Source organism: Rhyacophila brunnea, unplaced genomic scaffold, assembly GCF_057557595.1.
Source record: "Rhyacophila brunnea isolate RB1 unplaced genomic scaffold, BYU_Rbru_1.0 scaffold_4, whole genome shotgun sequence".
In the NCBI taxonomy this organism is placed as follows: domain Eukaryota; kingdom Metazoa; phylum Arthropoda; class Insecta; order Trichoptera; family Rhyacophilidae; genus Rhyacophila; species Rhyacophila brunnea.
The window spans coordinates 16,636,248-16,659,999 of record NW_028233068.1 but is presented as its reverse complement, the minus strand read 5'-3'; the positions used below and the strand labels follow the sequence as shown (position 1 = coordinate 16,659,999).

General features: G+C 35.4%; 1 protein-coding gene across 2 annotated transcripts; it reads left to right on the top strand.

The window, feature by feature from the left end:
- The first annotated feature begins 2,978 nt into the window (after positions 1–2,978).
- On the top strand, positions 2,979–22,004 carry ProRS-m (prolyl-tRNA synthetase 2-like protein, mitochondrial). 2 transcript variants are annotated; one of them, XM_085954584.1, is made up of 8 exons: positions 2,979–3,138; positions 7,342–7,596; positions 16,020–16,100; positions 18,606–18,786; positions 19,059–19,270; positions 20,544–20,750; positions 20,952–21,100; positions 21,746–22,004. In XM_085954584.1, exons 1-8 carry the CDS (start codon positions 3,046–3,048, stop codon positions 21,972–21,974), a joined length of 1,407 nt encoding a protein of 468 aa, XP_085810710.1. In that variant the 5' UTR covers positions 2,979–3,045; the 3' UTR covers positions 21,975–22,004. The 2 variants fall into 2 exon arrangements, with proteins under 2 accessions (XP_085810710.1, XP_085810711.1); XM_085954585.1 differs by lacking the exon at positions 7,342–7,596.
- Positions 22,005–23,752: the final 1,748 nt, after the last annotated feature.

Below are 23,752 nucleotides of genomic sequence, written 5' to 3'. Positions count from 1 at the left end.
CACTACGGTTTTTAAGTCAATATTATCATCAGTGTATTCAACTATAAATACATCATCTGTAAATGGAATTGTATTGTCGACATATTCATCAGCAAATGCAGATACAGATAAACCAGTTCCTGCTGTGTTGATATCAATATCGTTTTCATCATCTGGCTCATCCTTTATGGCCACAACTTTGTTGACATATTCGCTTACAGATTCATTACATACCACTTTTGTGTTATAGGTAAAATCATCTTTTGTATTCTCATCAATAGATAAATAACACGTGGAATCCAAACATTTAGCTTTACATATATCGTTTGATGTTGTGGCATCATAGGATAAATAATTTTTAAGAGTTAGACAAGTCTGATCAGTCTTAAATTTATGAATAAATGAATCAATTGCAGAGGTACTTCCGCATTTAATAATGTCTTCGTTATTATCATTATTTTCTATAGCTACATCAATAGCTGTCATATTTTCAAACTGAACCAAATTTATATTTTTATTTACAGCTTTCTGTAAATCTTTATCTTCTATGGCTTCAGTAACATGGTTCACAGGCGGGTCGACATTTTTTTTTTCGGAAACGTCAAACACCATTGACGTATTCGAGGATGTTATTAAAGTTTGGTCATCAACAACATCATTACAAGGAGATCCGCCAGATTCAATAACAGTATTGGATGCTTTAGTATCATTATCAACATTATTCTCTAAATATTTTAATTTGAATCTCTTAGCTATATTTAATAGATCCTTCTTTGTTAATAAACGTCTTCTTTCTATATTCGTATCTCGGGCAGATTCTTTGAAGTCTTTCAATATAACCTCAAATGAAATGTTCGCAGATATTAGATCGGTGAGATATTTTTTATCAGAATACGACAATGGACAATGACGAGCATCTAATTCATGGCCAAAGTGAGCCTTGAAATATTCAACATTCAATTTTCCATTGTCTGTATTGATTGCCAAAATGATTTTCGATGGGCAGATGCCATTAATTTTATTACTTCCTTGTTTTTTGAGTGAGCGTTTTGAACTTCCTCTGCGGTTATAAAATCCAGATCTATTGCAGTAATAACGAGATATAATTGTACAGCTGTTTTGTTTATCACCAGTTTTCTTCACATATTGTAAATTACCTAGCTTTTCTATCTGATCTTTCCACATAAGAAATTGCTGTTTTGATGAAAACTCTATGTTTTCCACGGATGTGTCCACTTTGCTTAATCTTTCTTTAATGGCGGCCTTGTGTGTTTCTCTTTCTAATGTTTTTTGATGGTCAATCAGTTGAGGGTGGTATTTTTTGACATGTCTTAAAAAACTCCTTCGATAGGAAAACTCTTTTAAGCAGGCACTACAAAAATTTGGGATATTTCTATCCATAGCATGAATCGACTATAGCGCGGAGCATCGATAGGAAAAAGCAGGATTTGTGAAGCCTTTATTCTTACAAGATTGCTCGGATATCAAGTCTTAACGGTGTGCAGTACTCTTACTGGATTAAAGGTCACTCTTGACTGTCAAATCTAGTCCAAAATTTTCTGCAATTTCTGAAATACAAACAAGCTGTATGCAATGAATTGAAACATAATATATGTATATATAATAGTTGCAAAAATAAACCTAAAGTCGTATATTTCTATTATAAAACGTACCAATAAATTACATCTTGGTTTCCTTGTTAAAAAAAAATCAATAATTAATTAACTCTCCTTAAATAAATTTGGTAATTTTACACTACTCCATATCATCGTTGCGGTTAAGGTGTTTGAAGACTAAAAACCAAACCAAAAGCCAACACAACCTACTGAAAAACAACCCTTTTGGGTTACAATAGGTTGTCAGAAAAATTGATTATCACAAAAACGGAGTATTATAAAATTACCATTAAATTTTATCAACAAAGCTTCTGGGAGATTTTTAACATAAAACTGTAGAGAAGACAATAAGCTGACACACAAAATAATAAAGCAATACAATGAAAACATTAAAATCACACCTCTACTCAACAAGATAAACATCATCCATTTAATAAATTACAAACCTGCGACCAAAAGATCTTTTAGGTTTCGGAAACTTTTAGTATCTCAACCTCAATTAGTTTATTTTTTATTGATAAAATGGAAACAGTACTTAGTTAATTAACAGTAGTTGTTATAAAAACGTTTTATTTAATTTAAAGTTATTTCAAATATTTGACATTTTGACATATTTTGACATAACTAAATAAAAATCATAGATAATATAAGTAAAAAGAGTGTACAACAAAATAAATTCCATTATAAAAAACCATTATTTCCCTAAATTTGCTGGATGTCCGCATTTTTTCCCTATTCTATTGTTTATTTTTATTATCATATTATCATATTATTATGATTTTCATATCAATGAAAAAAAATGAGACGACCTATATTTATTTTATGGCGTATCTATTTTCATTCCACATAATATATTGTCTATATTCACATCCGATTCTATTAAAAAGACATTTTCTTTAGTCTATGAAAGACGTATAGCAGCTGCAGTTTTGCCAACCGTACTATATTTATAGTATTTTTACTATAAATGTCGTCTGCGTACTATGTACGATATAAAACAGATATAGTACGCCGAAAATACTATAATTTTGAATATCGGAAAAAATACGCAAAAAGTACTAAAATTTTGAAATTTCCATACTATAATTTTGCAATATAAGAAAATTTGAAGAACCTGGAAAAAAAATTCTCGAAAATTGTAAAAAAAGCTATTGACTAGTTAAAAATGAAATTTCTTCGGTAAGCGTTTTTGGTCGGAAGAGGTACCTACCTAAATATAAAGGGGTCTTGGAATTTCTCATATTCTCCGTTTTTTTAGTGAGAAGCAAAAAACCTATACATTTCCAACATAATGAGAACGCGTACTATAATTTTTACTCAAATACTATAATTTCATGGACCGCGTACTATAATTTGGTGATAAAAATATAGCAACACTGAAGCAGCTGTCAAAATTTTTAAAGTTGAATAGTTGATTATAAATTGCTTAGAAGGAGAGTACTGCGGTATTATGAAATATATTTCAAAGCTATTCAGGCCCGTAATTGTGACACCCAAAAATGTTGTGGTTAAAATCAAAGAAGCCACTTCCAAAAGCCAGAAAGTAAGACCCCTAAATATTTTTAGACATTCATAAAATATAATAACTTTTTTACTGTGGTTGTCAGAGTTTGTCGCCCGCTTGTATTTTGAAGTGTCAAATGAAAATTAGATCCCCTCATAGAAATAAACAGATGCAGTGTTTCTATACAGAAATACTACGAAATAGTTTGCCAAGAAATTTAAGCCAATTCCAAGAGTTGACAATCTATCTTATTTTTTATAACGGACAAGTCTTCCTACGACCGTTAATCAATACGAATGGCAAGAGCAACATGGCGCTGCAAATTACTGCGTTGGAGTGCCAGATGTGAATTATATTGTCTATCCGCACTGCGTTGACGGATGGAAAATGCAATGTATATAGACAACACGAATGTGGCTGTGTGTAACGCCATGTGTCTTAATCCTAAGAATTCGACCCGTTTCACACGGGACACATGTGTGAGATTCCGCAAATACATATAAATGAATGTGACACTCGTGTGTCCCTGTCTGAACGCACCCATTCAGTTATGTGTGGCGCCACACAAGTGTCCCATGTGAAATGGCTCTTACTGTATTTTCAACAGTGGTGAAGACTCCTTACCAAGCGATTATTTAAAGCCTACCTTAATAAAAATAAATCTTAACCATTAGCGTTTAATGGCAGACTCAACAGTAAATGCTTATTTACCATTCAATGTTTACCTAAACTTTTTGAAAAATCATTTAACCACGAGAATTTATTAACCATAAAAATGAAATTAGGCAGTGAACTCTCGATTACCGCATCCTTCCCACATATTCAACAAGGAACACAAAAACTATTCTGTACCTAAAGTAAATACACTGATGACGTGACAAATAATATTTCAGATTGTATGAGTGAAAGCGGAGCGTTTATCAAAAAACCTCGTGAATACAGTAGAACCTCGATAAAACGGACTTCAGATATAACAGACAAAATATCCGGTCAAATGTGATGATTGTTAAAACATCCTGATGATGTTGCACATGTTTAAATACAAATGTCACCGCTCGTAAACAATGCTTTGCGTATGATAATCACGTCATAACCTCTCGCACTCGAATTTGAGTCATAATGCCGTCCTGCTCGTAGACTGAACGTTGCACTGACGTTTGCAACTCTAGCCGCTAATTCACAGCAGTTTCGAAGGGAATGGATACATTTATTAGTCCATTCAATAAGTTTACAATGGTTAGAAGTAGATGAAGGTGACCCTGGGTATCACATCAAGACTGAAAATGAAATAGCAGATGAAGTTACGATCTTGAAAAATGAGGATGGAAGTGAATATAGCGAGGAAGAAGAAACAACACACCCAAAAACAAAGTTATCATTTATTAAATTGCATCTCGAAAATCTAGTGACATTTATTGACTATTCGTCATATTAAGTATATTACTTACAAGTATTTTCGTAATTTTAGAAAGTTTTCGAAAGTGCAAACTAAAGTTTAGTTTATATAGGTAGATATTTATTTTTCACACATCTTAGCTCTGCAATAATTCAGTGGTCAAAATGGCCGCCAAAGAAGTCAGTTCAGATTTGATCCCATGGCTAATTTTTTTAATTTTAAAATGGCCCACGACAACTGAGCAGTAACATAGTAGTATGACTGTCCTAGAACTTTTTTTCGGTTACCTATTACAGCCCACCACTCTCCAACATCCACTCTTGACACCTTCATTTCCTGTTTGAACATTGAGTGTGTATGATTTCGCGCTAACCCTTCAATCTCCCCATACTATGCATTAAAATGGTCAAAATACCTACCAATATTCGCAATATATCATCAGTGTTTTGTAAAAAGGGCGTATTAACGAAAATGCTATTTTACAGGATGATTTTAACTTTTGTCATTTATTTATTCTCTCAGTAATCCGCCACCCCAAAAACCAGACAAGTGTCCAATTACTGAAAGCAGCGGATTATAGTGCATACATACAAAATATGGTAAAAATTAAGGGCTTGCGCAGACAGAGCGCGGTCAGGCGGTCTGCGTTCCGCGTTCGGAGTTCGGCGTTCTTTGTACTGTATGGACTTCATACTGTATGGGTACACAGCCGGCGGTCAGACCGCGCCGGTCAATTGGAACGCTAGAGTTCTGGAGTTCTATGCCCGGAATTACAAAGAACGCCGTACCTCCCGTCCAGTCCCGTCATAGGAATTTGAGCAGTCACACAACATAGAGCGAAACCACACGGGGGAGTGAGTACGCAACAGCGGTGCTTTCTCACTTCCACTCGCAGTCGGAATATAGCGGTCTCGCATTATGCAGCGCTTGTGTCAGTACAACGTTTGTAAACAAATGGAACGCTTATTGTTGACCGCCACCTGTCTGCTGTCCCTGAACGTTAGCGGTCAACGGTCGGTTGAACGCAGAACTCCGACCGCTCTCTGTCTGCGCAAGCCCTTAAACAGGTATTTCGTAAAAATAGTTTTTATTGAGAAATTTATTGAGAAATAAAAAGTATTTATTAAGGTTTTATTTATAATCAAAATCAAGTATGTATTAAATTATACCTATTTATAAACTAAGTTTATAACTATATATGTATTAAACAGTAATTCAATCGTAATTTATGCAACATGATGAGTGTTTTGACGGTAGCATTATTTTCCTCTGCCTATTTAATGGTAACGTCTATCCCAGCTAATGCATCTTCTGATTTGACTGTATAAGCTGCAGTCAGTTGACAATTCTTGTCTTCTTCCACAGAATCCAAGCCTCTTGCTATATTTATGAGCTCGTCTTCAGTTAGCGGAGCAGTCAGAAAATAAAAATAATATCAAATACTGCCGCTAGATGTGCTAATTTCACAAATTGAGATTCAATATTGGTTCACTCGAAATTTGGATTCGCGCGCGAACACGCACATGTTCCCCTCGCCACGTCGTGCGCCGCGTGACTGAGCATCAGCCAATCTGCGGCGAGTTTGCAACGCTGTTGGAGGTGTGGTCGCTGTGTGTGTTATCGCTACGTGCCTCGGGAGATTTTCAGATCTACTTTTAAATACATATTAATAAGAATACAAGCTGCCATAACAAGGAGAAATATCCTGCATTTTATAAACATGCTCTAATGATGACTTCACAATCTGGAAAACAGCTTTTTAGTCAAATGAAGCATATCAAAGCTCAAGTGAGAACACGAATCACTGATGTGCATTTGGAAAACTGTTTGCGTGTAGGAACAACCTCACTCGATATCGATATTGATGGACTTAGTTCTGCCACACAAAATCAAACTTCTCACTAAAATTTATTATTTTTATGTTTATTTTTTATTATTTAAAAAAAGTCTAATCTAATAAATATGTTTGATTCTCATTTTTGTTTTATTTTATTAATATATATAATATATATTTCTTTTTTGTTTTGTATAATAAAAAAAAATCGGTTGTGCGGCCCAGTAGGAAATCTCATTTTTAGAATCTGGCCTGGCTGCTGAAAAGGTTGGCCATCCATGTTCTAAAACATTTCGCATTAGCTCTAAGTTTCAGTCGCCCTCTGAATCAATTCTTCTAATGGAACTGAGTCTTCCGGCTCCCAGTTTTCATCATCTTGATTCATAGAGGGGCCACAGCTTTTCCCACAATGAAATTATTGCTCATTCTGGTAGGTTGTTCCTTGCCTCAGCTACGTTAAATACGACGGTGGACAGCTGATATAGGCACGCGGCGGACTACTGAATTTGACATATGAATACCGGCGAATTATAGAGATTTTGTACTGTCTTGAGAAAATTAATGGCGGATTATAGTAGTTGTCGGATAATCGAGCGGCGGATTACTGAGAGAGTACTGTATTTACCTGTGGATGATTATAAATGTGTAACAAGTTTATAATAAAGCTTAAAAAGAATACTGTCTTTATAAAAGGCTTTATAATATAATATTTGAAAAGGCCTAATATGTCACATTCGCTTTTTATCCGTAACGATAAGTGGATATTCGCCCTCACGATTATCATTTTTAAGTACTTTCTTATGGAGATACAAATTCGCCGTTTTTACAAAACACCGACGATATGTCAATCACCGGTGTTTACAAATTAATTACCACATTTAAATAGCATGCTAATTATATCTAATGGCCACCTAATCATTACGCGCTAGGCGCGTCGTTAGCGTCCAATGAGATTTATCCAAGAAATGATTGTCGCTATGTATATGTAAACAAAGTATTAAATTTCTTCTAGATTATGTTTGACACGGGAATTGCTCGACCATGTGGCAGTTCAGGGCTCTATAGTTTTTTGCCACTTGGAGAACGCGCACTGAGAAAATTAACCAAACTAGTTGAAAATGAAATGGAGACGATTGGAGCACAGAAAATTACTTTACCTACACTTGCTAGTGAAGAGTTATGGAGCAAGAGTGGTAGAATTGACGAAATGGCTTCAGAGCTGATGATAATGAGTGATAGACATGGGAAAAAGCTTATATTGAGTCCTGTAAGTTCATATTTCTTAGTCAACTTTCTATTTTATTTTATTTTTTTTCCGACCATGTTCGATCCTGATAGGATCGTATGGGCCTCCACAGAGTGGAGGTTTGTATTGACAGATTTTGTTTTTTACGAGAAATGGAGTGTCAGCCACTTGCTCAACCTATTAGGTCCATACCCTGACACACACAAATTGAAAAACAATTTTTGTACTTGCCAGACCCAGGATTCGAACCTGGGACCCACGGCTTTGTAGTCCAACGCTTATGCCGCGCGGCCACCGTGGCGTTTATATTAAATGATAATAATTTCTACATTGCATTAATTTTAACTAGAAATTGTCATGGAGAGTTAAAGCCCTTGAGGTATGGCTGTATAGACATATAATCGAAACTCCTTGGAAGTTACGGTGACATAAATTAAAATCCTTCTAAGAATGTGAAGTTCTGCAGAGAAAGACACCTCATTTTGTGGTTAAAAACCTCCGTGATTGGCAGCTCCACTGATGGTGGAGGGCGAACCTATGACCCTGGCTTGTTTCCATCGGTGGTCGAGCAGATTACGTCACTATCTAAATAATATGCCTCTGTTGAGGCATGGTCTAAAAAGATCGTGGCTAGGCGATGCGCGGATTGCGGGTCGCGGGTGCAAATGACGCATGCCGACCGAAATATAATTTGTCATATAAATCCAACATGCGTCCATTTAATGTTCTGTTTATTATTCTATTAGTAACAATAATAATATATTCATTGACATGTTTTCTTTTTAAAGTAAATGGGTAACGTTTTTAATCATCTTTACACGATTTAACCTTTCTAACGCGGCAACTGACTTTAGTCAGCCTATACGCGCAAGTCATCCGCGCGTCAGCTGACTAAAGTCATTTCGATTTTCGTTTGCCTAGTACTGCTTTCGGCCAGGCGCGAAAAAATCTAATATTGATTTAATTTATTCAGAAATCATCCTTCTCTTGACATCTGTCAATGAATAGCCTAAACTTTTGTTCTATCTAATTTAAATAAATATTTTTCGGGAGCGTGTCTTGGATAAAAAAATATCAGTCATCGGGCCAATTCAAACTTGCCGGGTATATAGTGTCTTATCGCTTCTTAGTGCATGTGCGCCGAAGATATTTGACTGACGCGTTTGTAGCGATACGAATTCGCGATATAATATGTTATATTGTTTTTTAGTGATTGAAAAACTATTTGGTGCATAAACTGTTATATAGAATATGAGAAAGTTACATTGATCAAAGTGAATTTACAAAACATTTTACATAAGGAATGCTTTTTGAGATTGCATTCATTCGTCTACCTGCTAGTATATTATCCGCGAGTTAATAGTTTCGGAAAATAATTTGAACAAGGTGTAATTTAAATATAAGAGTCCGCGATTCAATATTTCTCTTTGTTTATTGTTGATTAACATTTTTAAATACTATTTTCTGATTATACTAATAGGTAAAACGGACAAAAGTTGTTTATTTACCTTAGTTATCAGTCATTTATAAAGAAAAGATATGTTAAGTAAATAAACATTTTCACACAATTGAAAATTTCTGTATCGGAAAAATTAAAAACATTTTGTGATAGTGATACACCCCTGTTACAGGCGGGCTTCTCCCGGTGTAAAATAATCATTTAGTAGCTCAAGTCGAAACGTAACCCTGACCTCTAGAAACGGCTTCATAAAACATCTAATCTGATTCCTTGCTCAACCACGTAAGTATTTTTTAATCATAAGTAAAGGCCTTCGTCCGGTGTGTGAAAATCGCATATTGGGCGGAGGTGTAATTAAGATAAATTTAATTTAATTTAAAAAGTATAAATGATGATGGATGAAAGAGATAATTTTAAGACTAAATATAAGGATTCAAAAATAATAAATTTTGCCGCACTTGCCGGCTACGTCGAAATATCTGCGCGCCTGCGCCGAGGTGGTCCTCGTGATTCGTCAAATTAAAAATCATGCGACAAAATTTGGCCAATCACGAGAGTCCTTTTTTGTGGAATGGCGTGGGTACGCGAAGTTTGAAAAAAAAAAAAAAGAGTAAGCGTCCCCTTTCCGATAGGATAGGACCTGCGAAACTTATTGTTAAAACAAAATATGTAAACGTTTAAAGAAAATGTAAAATATAAGAAGACCACGTTACGAGCACGAAAGACCGTGTTTTATTTATACTCCAACCGTTTTGAATTTCTTTTTTGTGAATCCGGGGTTCGATGGACACCTGAGCTAGCCGCTGGAACCCCGGGGATCTCAATGGCGCCTTGGCAACGTGAAGCTCGAAGAATCGCATGGATTCTTCCGAACCCGCGAAATAAAATTTACGCCCGCGAACACTAAATAAAAGTTTATGATCCAGGAGCCGGAACAACCAAGAAATGGTTAACTAAAAAGTGGACTCCGACGTAACCCTTATCAAATAAGAAGTGCTGTCTCCAACATCAAACCGGGAGAGCCCTCCTCTGGTGTTCGAAGACAGTCCACATACGGAGCTGACCGCGCCTAGCGTCGTGCTGGAGACCGTAGTACCAGCGCGTCTCCAGTACGACGAATGGCTGCACAAATCCCACCTATGGAGACCAGACACATCATCGACGGTATCCAGCGAGGAGGGCTCGTAGAGGCCACGGCCCACTCACGACGAAAAACGGCGAGCAAAATGCCGATTTTCCTAGGGTATCACTAACATGTCGTGTACCCTAGTCGACCACGGGATATTCGGTGAGGAGAGAAAAAGGAAACACGAGGCCAGGGAGCCTCACAAGAGGGCTGAGAAGGCGCGCAAGCTGAGATGAATCGAAGAAGCTGTACGGGCGCAGGCTCGACCACGAGGAGATGAAGCAGGACCAGTCGCCAACCCTCTAGTCAAGGGTGAACGCCGAGTTGCTGTTGGAAGTGTCAGTGTAAACAGTGTAGTTAAAAGTGAAGATAATAATCGTAAATATCCGGAAATTCTTCTAATTACGGATAAAAAGTTAATTAAGGACCCACTTTCTGAGCCCTATAATCTTAAGTTCGTTAGTAAGAAAAATGTACATTATAGTTTTAAAAATAACGCTTCGCAAAGTGACGCCAATTCTTTCCGTTCAAATAAAGTAAATATGAATGAAGTCTAAAACATTAACATTGAAAATCGCAAACAATTTTATAAACGGGAAAGAAAGGATATTCTACAGTAGCGTGAAACCTGTTTCAAAGTTACGCCGTGTTAATGATTTGAATTCAAAGAGAAACGAAGAAAATAGTATACGACCGTCACTATTATTTCTTTACAAATTACCAATCGTAAATTTAACACAGCGAAAACGGAACGGGAATAATACGGCATCACTCGACGAAGTGTATATTATAGTTGATAAGTGAAATTTTAATAATAAGTTAAAATTAGGTAGGATGAAAGTAGAGATTGTATGCTTGTGATAAAAAAAAAAAAATAATAATAATAATAAAACGTGAGAGGCACCGCAAATCGGCGCGAATCGGATGACATGAGACTTAACGCGATAACGCCGGGATCGGGCGCGTAAAACGAAACAATTTTTTTTTTTTAATAAAACGGGTTTCACTAAAAATAAAGTTAATTACACAGTTTTAAGTTTACTGATTCAGTAAATAAATATAATGAGAGGGTGGAATATTTCAATTTTTAATATCAATGTGATTTATACAGTCAATACAATGTTGCAAAATAATTATGGGTATTAGGGTAAAATATTAAATGTGATAGTAAGTACCATAAGTACAATGGGAAGATTTTATATAAAATTAGTAGCTATTTAATGTATGGGGTAGGAGTAATTAATAAAGTAAATTCGAATAAATTTAAAGTACAGGAAGTTTAATGAACGAATAAATACAGATGAAGACAATTTGGAAGCACAAAGGGAGCCACCTCTCGAAGTAAGCGCATCCAAAGGCAGCGTAGCCGAAAATTCATGATACCAAAGCTTGATGGTGTGGAGAGTGCGCACTCTCCTTTCTCGCGCAGGTTCATGGAGAGACTAGGGACGTGACGCCTGAAAGATATCGTGAAACAACAAGAGGTACCTCCGAAGTGTAACCATCTATAAAAAAAAAAAGAAAGGGAAAAGGATACTTATTGTGAAAATCCATCCTAGTACCTGTGGGAAAGCCGTGCCGCCGTCAACGAGCCTGGCCGTTGTACCGCTATACGATGCCTTGCCCGCAGTAATAGGAACAGATGGAGACACAGTACCTGTCCATCTATGAGGTGATACTCCAGAGACCAGCAGATCAGTGGAAAACTTTCCACAGAAAGATATCCGCTGCTCGGAACGAGCCTGGCTCAATAGTAACGCCACTACCACGCCCTGGTTGCAAAGGCAGACAACGCCAAACGAGGTACGCTCCTATTGCACCAGAAGAAGAAAAACATAACACGAAATAATAATTCCGAACGAGGGTCAAACGTCTACAAATGTAGCCTCTCGGAATACAAAAAAAACTGGACAGCCCAAGAGTCGAAGACTATAGCTCCATGACCCCTCCGCTGACTAGTATAAAAGAACGAGAAGAATAACAAAAACATTACGAAAACAAAATAAACGCACGACATTACAGGAGAAAAATAAAATAATAAAAAATTATGACAAATGATAATAAGAAAGGAAAATAAATCAAACTCTGACTTATTCAGGAGCATTGCTTTGAGCAGGAAAATAGTAATTAAAATAAATATAGAAACAATACGTAAAGTTAGTTGTTTTTTTTTTGTTAGAATAGTTAGATTGTAGTTGAATTTTTTTATAAACTGTTATCATGCCATGTACTTAACGGATGAACAAGGAATTGGATGGGTGGCCGATGAGATCAGGGCGTACCTTTCGACTTTAATCCAGATGGGGCGAATTGATACACCCCTGTTACAGGCGGGCTTCTCCCGGTGTAAAATAATCATTTAGTAGCTCAAGTCGAAACGTAACCCTGACCTCTAGAAACGGCTTCATAAAACATCTAATCTGATTCCTTGCTCAACCACGTAAGTATTTTTTAATCATAAGTAAAGGCCTTCGTCCGGTGTGTGAAAATCGCATATTGGGCGGAGGTGTAATTAAGATAAATTTAATTTAATTTAAAAAGTATAAATGATGATGGATGAAAGAGATAATTTTAAGACTAAATATAAGGATTCAAAAATAATAAATTTTGCCGCACTTGCCGGCTACGTCGAAATATCTGCGCGCCTGCGCCGAGGTGGTCCTCGTGATTCGTCAAATTAAAAATCATGCGACAAAATTTGGCCAATCACGAGAGTCCTTTTTTGTGGAATGGCGTGGGTACGCGAAGTTTGAAAAAAAAAAAAAAGAGTAAGCGTCCCCTTTCCGATAGGATAGGACCTGCGAAACTTATTGTTAAAACAAAATATGTAAACGTTTAAAGAAAATGTAAAATATAAGAAGACCACGTTACGAGCACGAAAGACCGTGTTTTATTTATACTCCAACCGTTTTGAATTTCTTTTTTGTGAATCCGGGGTTCGATGGACACCTGAGCTAGCCGCTGGAACCCCGGGGATCTCAATAGCATATTGTGTGTGGTCGATATTTTGTCATTATTTTAAAATGGATATCCCTGGTAATTTGAGCGATGAAATGGGAGAAGCAATTCATGATCCTGATTCAGATTATGAATTGAGTGAAAATGAGTACTACGATGATTCAGATACTTCCAGTGCCCCATCAGAAAGTGCTGCTGCCGCCGCCTCTAATTTAAATGTAAATCGTAATGTTGACGATCTGTCTTCGTGGACTACTGGACCTTTCATACCAGTTGTTCACGAATTTGATGATTTCTTTTCTGGAGTCAGCCCGCACACAAATTTATCAGATAGCTCTAAAGAAATAGAATTTTTTGAGCATTTTTTGAATTCAAATATAATGGACAGAATCGTAATCGAAACAAATAACTATTATACAGAAGACATTAGAACACAAGAACCATCGCCGAAATCACGAATGCATAAGTGGGTCAACACAGACGTCCCAGAAATGTACATTTTTTTTGCTGTAAGTATGTTGATGACTAGAAATCGTCACATCACAATAGAGGAACATTGGTCAACCGATCCACTCTTATCCAGCCAAATGTTTGGGAAAGTAATGCCAAGAGGCAGATATACTTTGCTTTTGAGGATGTTGCACTTTTCGGATCCCAATACTCAAATTCCTGGAGATAAATTACATAAAATTAAAATTCTGATCGACCATTGCCGAGAAATATTCAAAAAAACAATGATGCCGCACGAGAACTTATGTATCGACGAAAGCATAATTGTTTTCAAATGTAGATTGCTGTTTAAACAGTACATTCCTTCAAAACGCCACCGTTTCGGCATAAAAATGTTCGTTCTTTGCGATGTGATGACTGGTTATATATTAGATTTCATAATATATTGCGGGGAAGGAACAGATATTGTCGATGAGCAGGGACTTGGCATTTCGGGAGCTGTGGTAACGACATTAATGAACGAATATTTCGGTAAAGGTCATACTATGTGGACTGACAACTGGTATTCAAGCCCAGACTTCTTCACGAAAAAAAAACAAATGCTTGCGGAACAGTCCGAAAAAATCGAAGAAATATGCCAACATTTAGGAAGCTCAAGAAAGGAGAAGTGGAGTCAAAAAATAGTAGCTCGCTATTGGCTATAAAATGGCACGACCGGCGCGAAGTCCATATGTTGACTACATTGCACAATGATTCATTTACACCCACAGGAAAATTCAATAGGCAGACCGGAGAGCCTATACTGAAACCTACATGTGTTATCCAATATAATAAATGTATGGGATCTGTAGATAAAGCTGATATGATGTTAAGTACACTAAGTTGTATGCGAAAATCAATAAAATGGTACAAAAAGGTGGCTTTCCATATCATAGATCTGTTTTTATTAAATTCATATATTCTGTTTAGTACTATCACAGGCAAAAAACAGGTCTAGCTAATTTTCAGTTAAAAGTAATCAGGCAAATATTTGAAAAATATCAAGTTCCAGCCACATCCCGCGCACAGCAACCCGTCGACCATCCACTGCGCTTATCAGCTAGAGCGATGGCAAAGCATATGCCGGACATAATTCCTCCCGCAAATAAACGGATAAATCCTTGCAGAGTTTGTCATCTTTGTGCGAATACAAAAAAAAAGCCGAAAACCAAAAAATATTCCAGATACATGTGTTCCGAGTGTAACGTGCCATTATGCGTGTATCCGTGCTTTAGAGAATACCATGAAAAGGTGAACTATTAAAACATTTAAGTGTTTCAAAAATACTAAAATGACCTACCTACATATCAGACGATGTTGAAATTTATAAATTAATAACATTTGAAACTATGTGGATTATGTGTTCTGTTTAGTGAATAGTGTATTGTCATGTTATCAAAATAAACCATTAATATTATCAAGTGGGGTGTAAAAAAGGATTTCTCATAATTCATTAAGTGGTCTGGGATTACGGTTGCATTAACTCTGAAGTTTTAAACATAATTCTGTCATCGACGCACTTGTCCGGAGCCGACACGTCAACAAAATGGCGACTGAAACGTAAGTCACACGCTTTTTGTATAACGCGGCTTGTTCGTCATTCTTTATCATAATCAGGGCACAAATGTTTATTTTTAAGATCGTTAAAAATATTACGACTATTCATAATCACCGTTGAACACTTAAAATATTTTTGATGACTGTATTTGTACATGTTTGACTGACATTTATTGTGATTTATCAATACTTGAAATTATGACGCGCTGTATTAAAGCGGTATTCTTGACGCTTTGAAAGGGTTAAGAATTAATACCCCCGTCGCCATCACGAAACAAAATGACGTATTGACACCTCGACGTTCGCTCTCAGACTGCCAGCGAGTCAAAAATTTCATCACGCCTATAGTTGAAAATTATTTGCCGTTTCACTGATGTATCGCCTTAATAAATAATATAACCAGGAAGTTAATATTTTTTTCACTTAATATTTAAACTGAATTAATATGACAACGATCTTTCTTTCTGTCTTGCCTGCCCATCAAATATATGGTACTTTTTTGTAAATTTTTGATAAACCATTGTCTACTGTCCGACAAGAAGATCTCATCGATAACAGGAAGTCGCTGTAGTCCCATGTAAAGATTTCCCAGTGACGTACCTGTCATGGCGGCAACGCGTGTTTAAATAATGTATCGGCTCTTCTTTTAGATGTGACTCCTTTTCTTTTTCACAATAAACTAAAAGTTTACTAATAATAATTATAACATCACTTCTAATCGTTTACCACTGAAATGCAAAATGAAATGATACACATAACACGTGGACAAGAAGTTTTTGTTGAACAATAGTTTAACATGTTTATACAAAATTTAATCCATACATCATTCAACCCCTATGTAATATATTTTTTTAGACACATGAAGAAATAATCTCTGATTTGATGGGGTCGATATCGCCAGTATCACCAAGATGTCTGCCTGTATGGCTCTACCAAGTAAGTAATTAGTACACATGAATATATTGCTAACGTGTCAAAGCTGTGTAAAACAAATTCGTAGACCAGTATTTTTTTCAACCTTTACCAAAATGGCACATTTGACCCTTACCAAATTCACGTGGTACACCAAGCATCAACATAATAATAATTACATATGTTTCACATAAAATGTGACTCCCACCGGAAAACCGGGTCACGGGACAGGATCATTGTGCTAAGCTAATACAAGTGTAAGTGAACTACCAGAATAGTGTACACTAAACTTTGTCAGTCATACTTATTTGTTTTCTAACTAAGAACACTATTTTCAGATAGTGTTAGTTAGGTTTCAAAATGTAAAAAAAGGTATGCTAAAGGTGATACAACAAAAATAGTGCACACTTTTTCAGTCATACTTATTTATTTTCGTTGAATTAAGAATACCTACATACGAGGGTGGGTCAATAATTCCTTAGAAAAAAGCATTAAAACACTTTTTATTTTTGTATTTTTTTTTTATTTCTCAACATAATCTCCTTGGAGCTCAATACACTTGGTTAGACGTTTCTCAATTTTTTTAAACCGTCAGAAAAATAAGTTTTCGGAAGGTCCTCAAAATAAGCATTTGTCCGATCGATGACTTCTTCATTTGAAAAAAAACGTTGTCCACTTAGCCATTTTTTTAAGTTTGGGAAAAGGAAAAAGTCACTGGGGGCTAAATCTGGCGAATACGGTGGGTGGTCGACCAATTCTAACTTCAATTCTTTAATTTTAGCCATTGATTGTAAACATGTGTGAACACGGGCATTGTCCTGATGAAAGAGGATTTTTTTCCTGTTTAAATGAGGCCGTTTTTCTTCAATTTTGTTTTTTAGCTGGTCCAATAAAGATGCATAATAATCCCCTGTTATTGTTTTTCCTTTTTCCAAATAGTCAACGAAAATAATTTCACGTGCATCCCAAAATACAGTAGCCATAACCTTACCAGCTGATTTTACGGTTTTCGCCTTCTTTGGACATGGTTTGCCTTCGCAATCCACTGCTTTGACTGTTCTTTCGTCTCGGGAGTATAGTGGTGTATCCATGTTTCATCTACAGTCACAAAGCGACGAAAAAATTCATCCGGATTGCGTTGCATGAGCGACAACAGGGCTTTAGAGGCCACCACCCTATTGCGTTTATTGTCGACTGTGAGCAAACGCGGCACCCATCTTGCAGAAATTTTTTTCATGCCCAATTTGTCATGTAAAATAGAAATGACGCTACCTTTTGAGATCCCTGTAACCTCAATTATCTCACTCAACTTTAATCTTCGGTCACTTAACACCATATCGTGGATTTTATTGATCATTTCTGGTGTAGTCACCTCTACAGGACGTCCTGAGCGTGGTTCATCCTTTGTTGATGTACGACCACGTTTAAATTCATTTAACCAGTTATAAATAGTTGCAAGTGAAGGAGCAGATATGCCGTGAACTAAATCCAACTCATTTTTTATTTCCTTTGCTGTTAACCCTTTTATATTAAAATGTTTAATAACAGCTCTAAACTCAATTGTCTCCATTTTCCATTTTTCCATTTTCCACAAGCAAATTTTTTTTTTAAATGTACGAGAAACACACAACAACCCGACCGATCTGATTGAAACTTCGCAGCATACTGAATCGGTAGTGCCGCTGCATGAAAACAAACCGCTTACAGTACAATTCGCGCCACCTGTCGGCTTTTCTAAGGACTTATTGACCCACCCTCGTATTATTACAGATAGTGTGAGTTAGTTTTTTTAAAATTCATTATGCCCTGCCTAACCAAACCATAATCGATAAAAGATATTTTATAGATAGAAGAATATTTTTTGACTATTATTTATTTAAGAAAACAAAACATTGTGGACATATAATATACAGACAATAACAATAATAATAAAAAACATTAGTACAGGTACTTACAATTTTATACAGAAAAATTAAATTTTTAAAACAAAAAACATACAATTTTATAGAGAAAAATTAAATTTCGAATACAAAATACATAGCACGTCACTGAAAATGTCTACATCTTTGGGGAGCGCATTGACTAGTCTTGCACCCCTCGCTAATGGTGCCTTATAGGCTTGACACAAGGAAACGGTTCCGATCCAGAATACATAAACCAAATAGGTAATTGACAGGCCCATGTAATCTACTATGGCTTGGATCACGCAGGGTTTAATTGAATTTAAAAAAACTATTCTACACATTGTTGTGTTGGTTCAATGAAAACAAATATGTTACATGCCAAAGTTTAGTGTGCACTATTTATGTCAGATCTTAACAGCCTACCTTCACCTCTGATATCTGGTGATCACTGTCATGCGTGTGTGTTCTTAAAAATTTGTATAATATATTATTATGCCCTGTATAGGCAAAACTTTAATGGAACATGTTTAAAGAATATAACTTGGCATTGTAAATGTTTATAATTTTGCAGAAAATAAACCAACCAAGAATAAACTAATATTAAGTAGTTAACTTTCCATTGCAGGTTAGCACAAAGTTTCGCGATGAAATGAGACCGCGTTTCGGAGTAATAAGGTCTAGAGAATTTCTCATGAAGGACTTATATACTTTTGATTTAGATCTCGCTGCAGCTAGAAAGACATATGGCATAATAAGTGATGCCTATCATAGAATATTTACTAATATTGGTGTCGATTTCCTTAAAGGTATGCATTAATCTTTCATCCATTCAATTGTCTTTCATGTTCTTCCATTTGATTAGGTCCTTTAATTTTTTTGTGGCTTATTTGAGGAATTTTTCTGCAGAGCTTGTGCTATGGTATTAATGTTGTGTGGTGTAATAATTTTGCACTTAAGACGTGTACAAATTTGTAGTGCAAGAACCAGCCCTGGAATCAAAGATGTTTATGATACAACTATCCAGATTAAATAGACCAGATAACCGAATAATCACCCTGTACAAAACTTATTGTTTCAGTGCAAGGCGATACCGGTATAATGGGCGGATCATACTCTCATGAATATCACTACAAAGCAGCTATTGGGGAAGATCTACTCTTACACTGCATAAAGTGTGACCATAAAATGACACGAGAACTAGCCGTCAAACAAAAAGCAGGAAACAAACCTCATTGCGTTAAGTGCGGCAATTCCAAAATGGATGATCTAACACAAACTAATGGAATCGAAGTAAGCGAAAAATATCAGATAATGATCGAAAAATATTTTTAAAAACGAAATTTGTTAAAAGCAAATATTTTTAATGACTTGGTATGATTCTTAAAAATCACAGCGCGCAGGATTAAACTAGGGCAACTAAGAAAAGGTTCAACATCGTTTATCCTCATTTTTAAATAGATAATAATAATTAATAATAATATAATATTTTAATTAAAATAGATCATCATAATAACTTTATTTCGAAAATGAATGTTATACAATAACAATAAAAAGATCAAAAGTAATATTATTCATCTACTTTCGTCTGTCATATCACCATTAGAGTCTGAAACTTCTTTAGATTCAGTTTCATTTTTCGACTCAATAATTTCCTGTGAAATATAATTTTTCGAGAGCAATAATTGTAAGACACTTTCGATTATAAGACTTACCCATATTCAATGGCACCAAAACAGGAAAAAATACATCCATCTTATAATCTATGGACTACTGTAACTAATTATTGGTTATAATATGTATCAATGAAAATAACACTGTATATTATAATGCTTATTCCACGTTATCAGGAAACCCACCCCATCCCTTTCTTCCGATTAGCTGGACATTAACAATTGAGATTATATAAGTTTTATTTTAATTAATACAATGCATTTCCACCAAGAATTGACAGTTGACGTCATTAAAGCAATAATTACTGGTTGAATGGATATGAACATTTCAGTTTTATCAATCCCGATTGTTAATAAACTAATAGAGGGGATCTTAAGAGCGTACTTCAGTGAAACGGCAAATAATATTTAACAGTAGGTGCGATGAAATTTCTCACTAGTCGCCAATCGAAGACAGACAGTCGAGGTGTCCGCACGTCGATTTGTTTTGTCATGGCGTCAGATTCTTAAATCGGGTAAAGATGACTAAAAAACTTTACGTATGTACTTAAAAAAGAAAACAAGTCAATGAAAATACTATTATTATTAGTAATATAAGATTAAATGGACGCATGTTGGATTTTTATGACAAATTATATTTCGTTCGACACGCGTCATTTGCACAATCCGCGCATCGCCTAGCCACAATCTTTTTAGACCATGCCTCAACTGAAGTATAGCCTTAAGGGATTACAGTCATTAAAATCAAACAATATGTCGGATGATTTACATGTTAAAACTGTTTAGTCTTTCTATTTGAAGATTAAGTAACTATGCAAAACCACTGCGTTTCAATGTTGTATGCGTTGTAGGTAACCTTAACCCTACATATTAATCAATATTTTATTTTCCAGGTTGCCCATACTTTCTTACTAGGTAAAAAATACACTGAACCCTTTGGTGTGTACTCTACAGTTGTAAATGAAGCTCTTCACATGGGTTGCTTTGGAATCGGACTGTCTAGAATAATTGGTGCCGCATTGGAGAGTTTAAGCGTTGATACAGAGCTGAGGTGGCCCCTAGCATTGGCACCATATACCGCATATATCATAGGACCAAAGGTAACTAATGGTTTAATTTCCCAGACAATTATTATATAATTTAAGTAAGTAAGACTTTGACCTACCTATATTGAGAACATAGTTTTATACCTGAGTTTAGAATATTTTCCCCATAAATGGGAGTTTATTTCCTGAATAAGTGTGGGAATAAAAAATAACAATACAATTTTCAAAAGTTTACTCACTACTTTTGCCTTTCAGGAAGGATCCAAAGAAGAAGCTTCGACTAGCCAATTTGTTGAATTTCTCTACACTAGGATAAACAATAGTTGCCACAAACTGAAGAATGATATTATTATCGACGATAGATCACATTTGACTATTGGCAAGAGGATACTGGATGCTAAAAAGTAATAAAAATGATACCTATAAAGTTATGATTATATTGAGTCACTGCGACACATTTAGTCTTTGATTTCGTCATTTTGCAGAATATTTTGAATGATCACCACCTCTGTAAATTCAATGATGGAGAGTGCCAACTCTAATGTATTAGTATATTGAATTACTATTCATTATTCATGCTAATTTCAATTAATTTTAACAGTGATATTATATCCATAGATAATATTTTGGACAGAACCCAATATTATTATTATGCGGACCATAGATAATAGACAACATTCTTATAGAAAATACATAGTGCCAACCGCTAAAAACAAAAAACACGCATTTTGACACGAGTCGAAAATGTGTAGGCATGTAGAAAATGATAAATTGAGTCATGCAGGTGTCGATGCAGTGCGATACAATGTGAGGTGACCTCGTTGTTGTTCCGGCAGATTTTGCCAACTGACAATGTTCGTTGAAAGGTTCAAAATGTGCTACGGGAAGAGAGCATCAGTCTAATAACATTTTTAACACCAAGAAAAACGACATTACACACTTTTTTCACATTTTTACAATTCAATCCTTATGGGACTACTGTGCTATCGACGCATTTGGACATGCCTGCTATAAAATGAATCATGGTAATAAGTGAGTTTTATTTTCAGGGTCGGCTTTCCATTTATAGTTGTGGTGGGTCAAAAGGCTACACAAGACCCACCTCAATTTGAATTCCTAGATGTAAATGCAAATGCAGTATCCATTTTGAGTGAAGACGCTTTGATTCAGAAGATGGTGGAGTCCGTCGAACACACGGAGTCACACACCAATAGTCAAGTTTTAAATCAATCTCAGAAAATCAGTGACGATTTTGTGATGGAAAATGTATTGAAATAAATTAATAAATAATACCAGTTTTATATTGATTTTCCTTATTTTCATTACCCATGCCATACATATCACAGGTGGAATTTTCTTATTATTATTGGAGTATGATTTTAATGAACTCACCACATTGACCTTGATCTGCCTCCGTCACTTCACTGAAGTCATTCATATTTATTATATATGTCCTCAAAAGTTATTGCAGTTTATAATATTACTCGTGAACGGGCGTGAGTTTTTCAGCTGCAAATATTTTTGGATTCGAAGTGATCAGAAACAGAAAAACGGTTGCATGGGTTTAAAATGAATTAAATTTATTTTTTGCTTCAACTGTAACACTTTCATATTTTTAAATAAGACCACCACATCTGAAGTCCAGATTTAAATTAGGATACAGGGTATGAGTGTTAGTGATATTTTATCTTTGATGAAGAATATACATACCTACAATTAATTGTTGACATTGATACAAAACCGTCTGAAGCTGATATTATCATGAAAAACAAGAAAAGCAAGATTCATAAACTTATTTAAGACAATCCTTCTCAGTCAATAAAAATTTTATTTTTAAGAAAAATCAGTATCACAGTGCGGCTTCTATATTTCAACTGACATATCATCACTACTATTCCGGGAACTAAAAATCTCCCGACCTCGTCCCCCACTTTCTCCGCCTGTTCTTCCATCTTTCTTCTCATCATTTCTCATTGCTTTTGTCCAGTCACAGTCAAGTGGGCACCATATCAGTGGCGAGGGGTGGAGGAAAGCTGGTAAGATCCACATAAATAGTGCACACTTAACATTGTCAGTTATAATTATTATTTATTTTTCATTATAGTGAACATGACAAATCACAAATTTAAGTTTACTATTTAAACCTAAGAGTGAGTTAAATGGATCCTATATTACATATTTTATAAAACAATTATTTCTATCAAAACTCATTATCACACATTTTGTGTCATTATGTCCAAAGCGAGAACAAACAATGTATGTTCCCGATTTCTAAAGTTATGTAGATACATTTGTATTGTTGATGATCAACTGGACCATTTTTAATTTTATTATAATATATCTTTTAGAATTTCTCATCATCATGACGTGTTGTGACCAAAGAGATATTATAGTAGAAATAAATATAAGGTAAATATACCAGTAGTTGACCATGTACCAGTAGTTGACCTTTTTTCAATAAAATGCCCAAAATAAGAAATGTAGACACGGGATTGCTCTTAATTGTAAAGTTGAGACAAGTGAAGCCATCTGTGGTCGGATTGAGGAACTAACACATCACCATATGTCATAGGAGCGTCATAGCAGCTATTTGAAAACAACACATCACGCCGTAAGCATTTTATTTTTAATTTCTTAAGTAAATTGTTAAGGATATCAAGTGGATGTAAGCATATGGCAATTTAATGTTTTTGACTTCATAATATCAAGTTAATGTATTACGGGCAGTCATAATATTGAAGTATCGATATCATTTGTAATTTTTAAGTTATATTTACAAGGAAGCAAGTTTGTGGGGGGGTCAACTAGTCAAACTTTTTTTTATACTTTTTCAGTAGTTGACCAGGGTGGTCAACTACTAGATAAATTAAATAAAATTATTTCACTTAGTTTTGAACAATTTTTACATTCATAAGTATGGAACGATGATTATTTATTAATTAGAAGTGCCTAGGGTGGTTCTGTCCAGTAGATGACCTAGGCGTCTACTTTTTTTTTTTTTTCAGCAACGGGTTGGTGTATTTTTTGGTGGAAAACAAAAATTTCTTGAATTATAG

What these genes read in the sequence shown, in the direction of transcription:
- ProRS-m (XM_085954584.1), top strand. Translation starts at nt 3,046, where the DNA reads ATGAAATATATTTCAAAGCTATTCAGGCCCGTAATTGTGACACCCAAA. An exon ending in AAAAGCTTATATTGAGTCCT is followed by an intron (nt 7,597 to 16,019) that starts GTAAGTTCATAT and finishes ATATTTTTTTAG; the next exon opens with ACACATGAAGAAATAATCTC. An exon ending in TGGTGTCGATTTCCTTAAAG is followed by an intron (nt 18,787 to 19,058) that starts GTATGCATTAAT and finishes TTATTGTTTCAG; the next exon opens with TGCAAGGCGATACCGGTATA.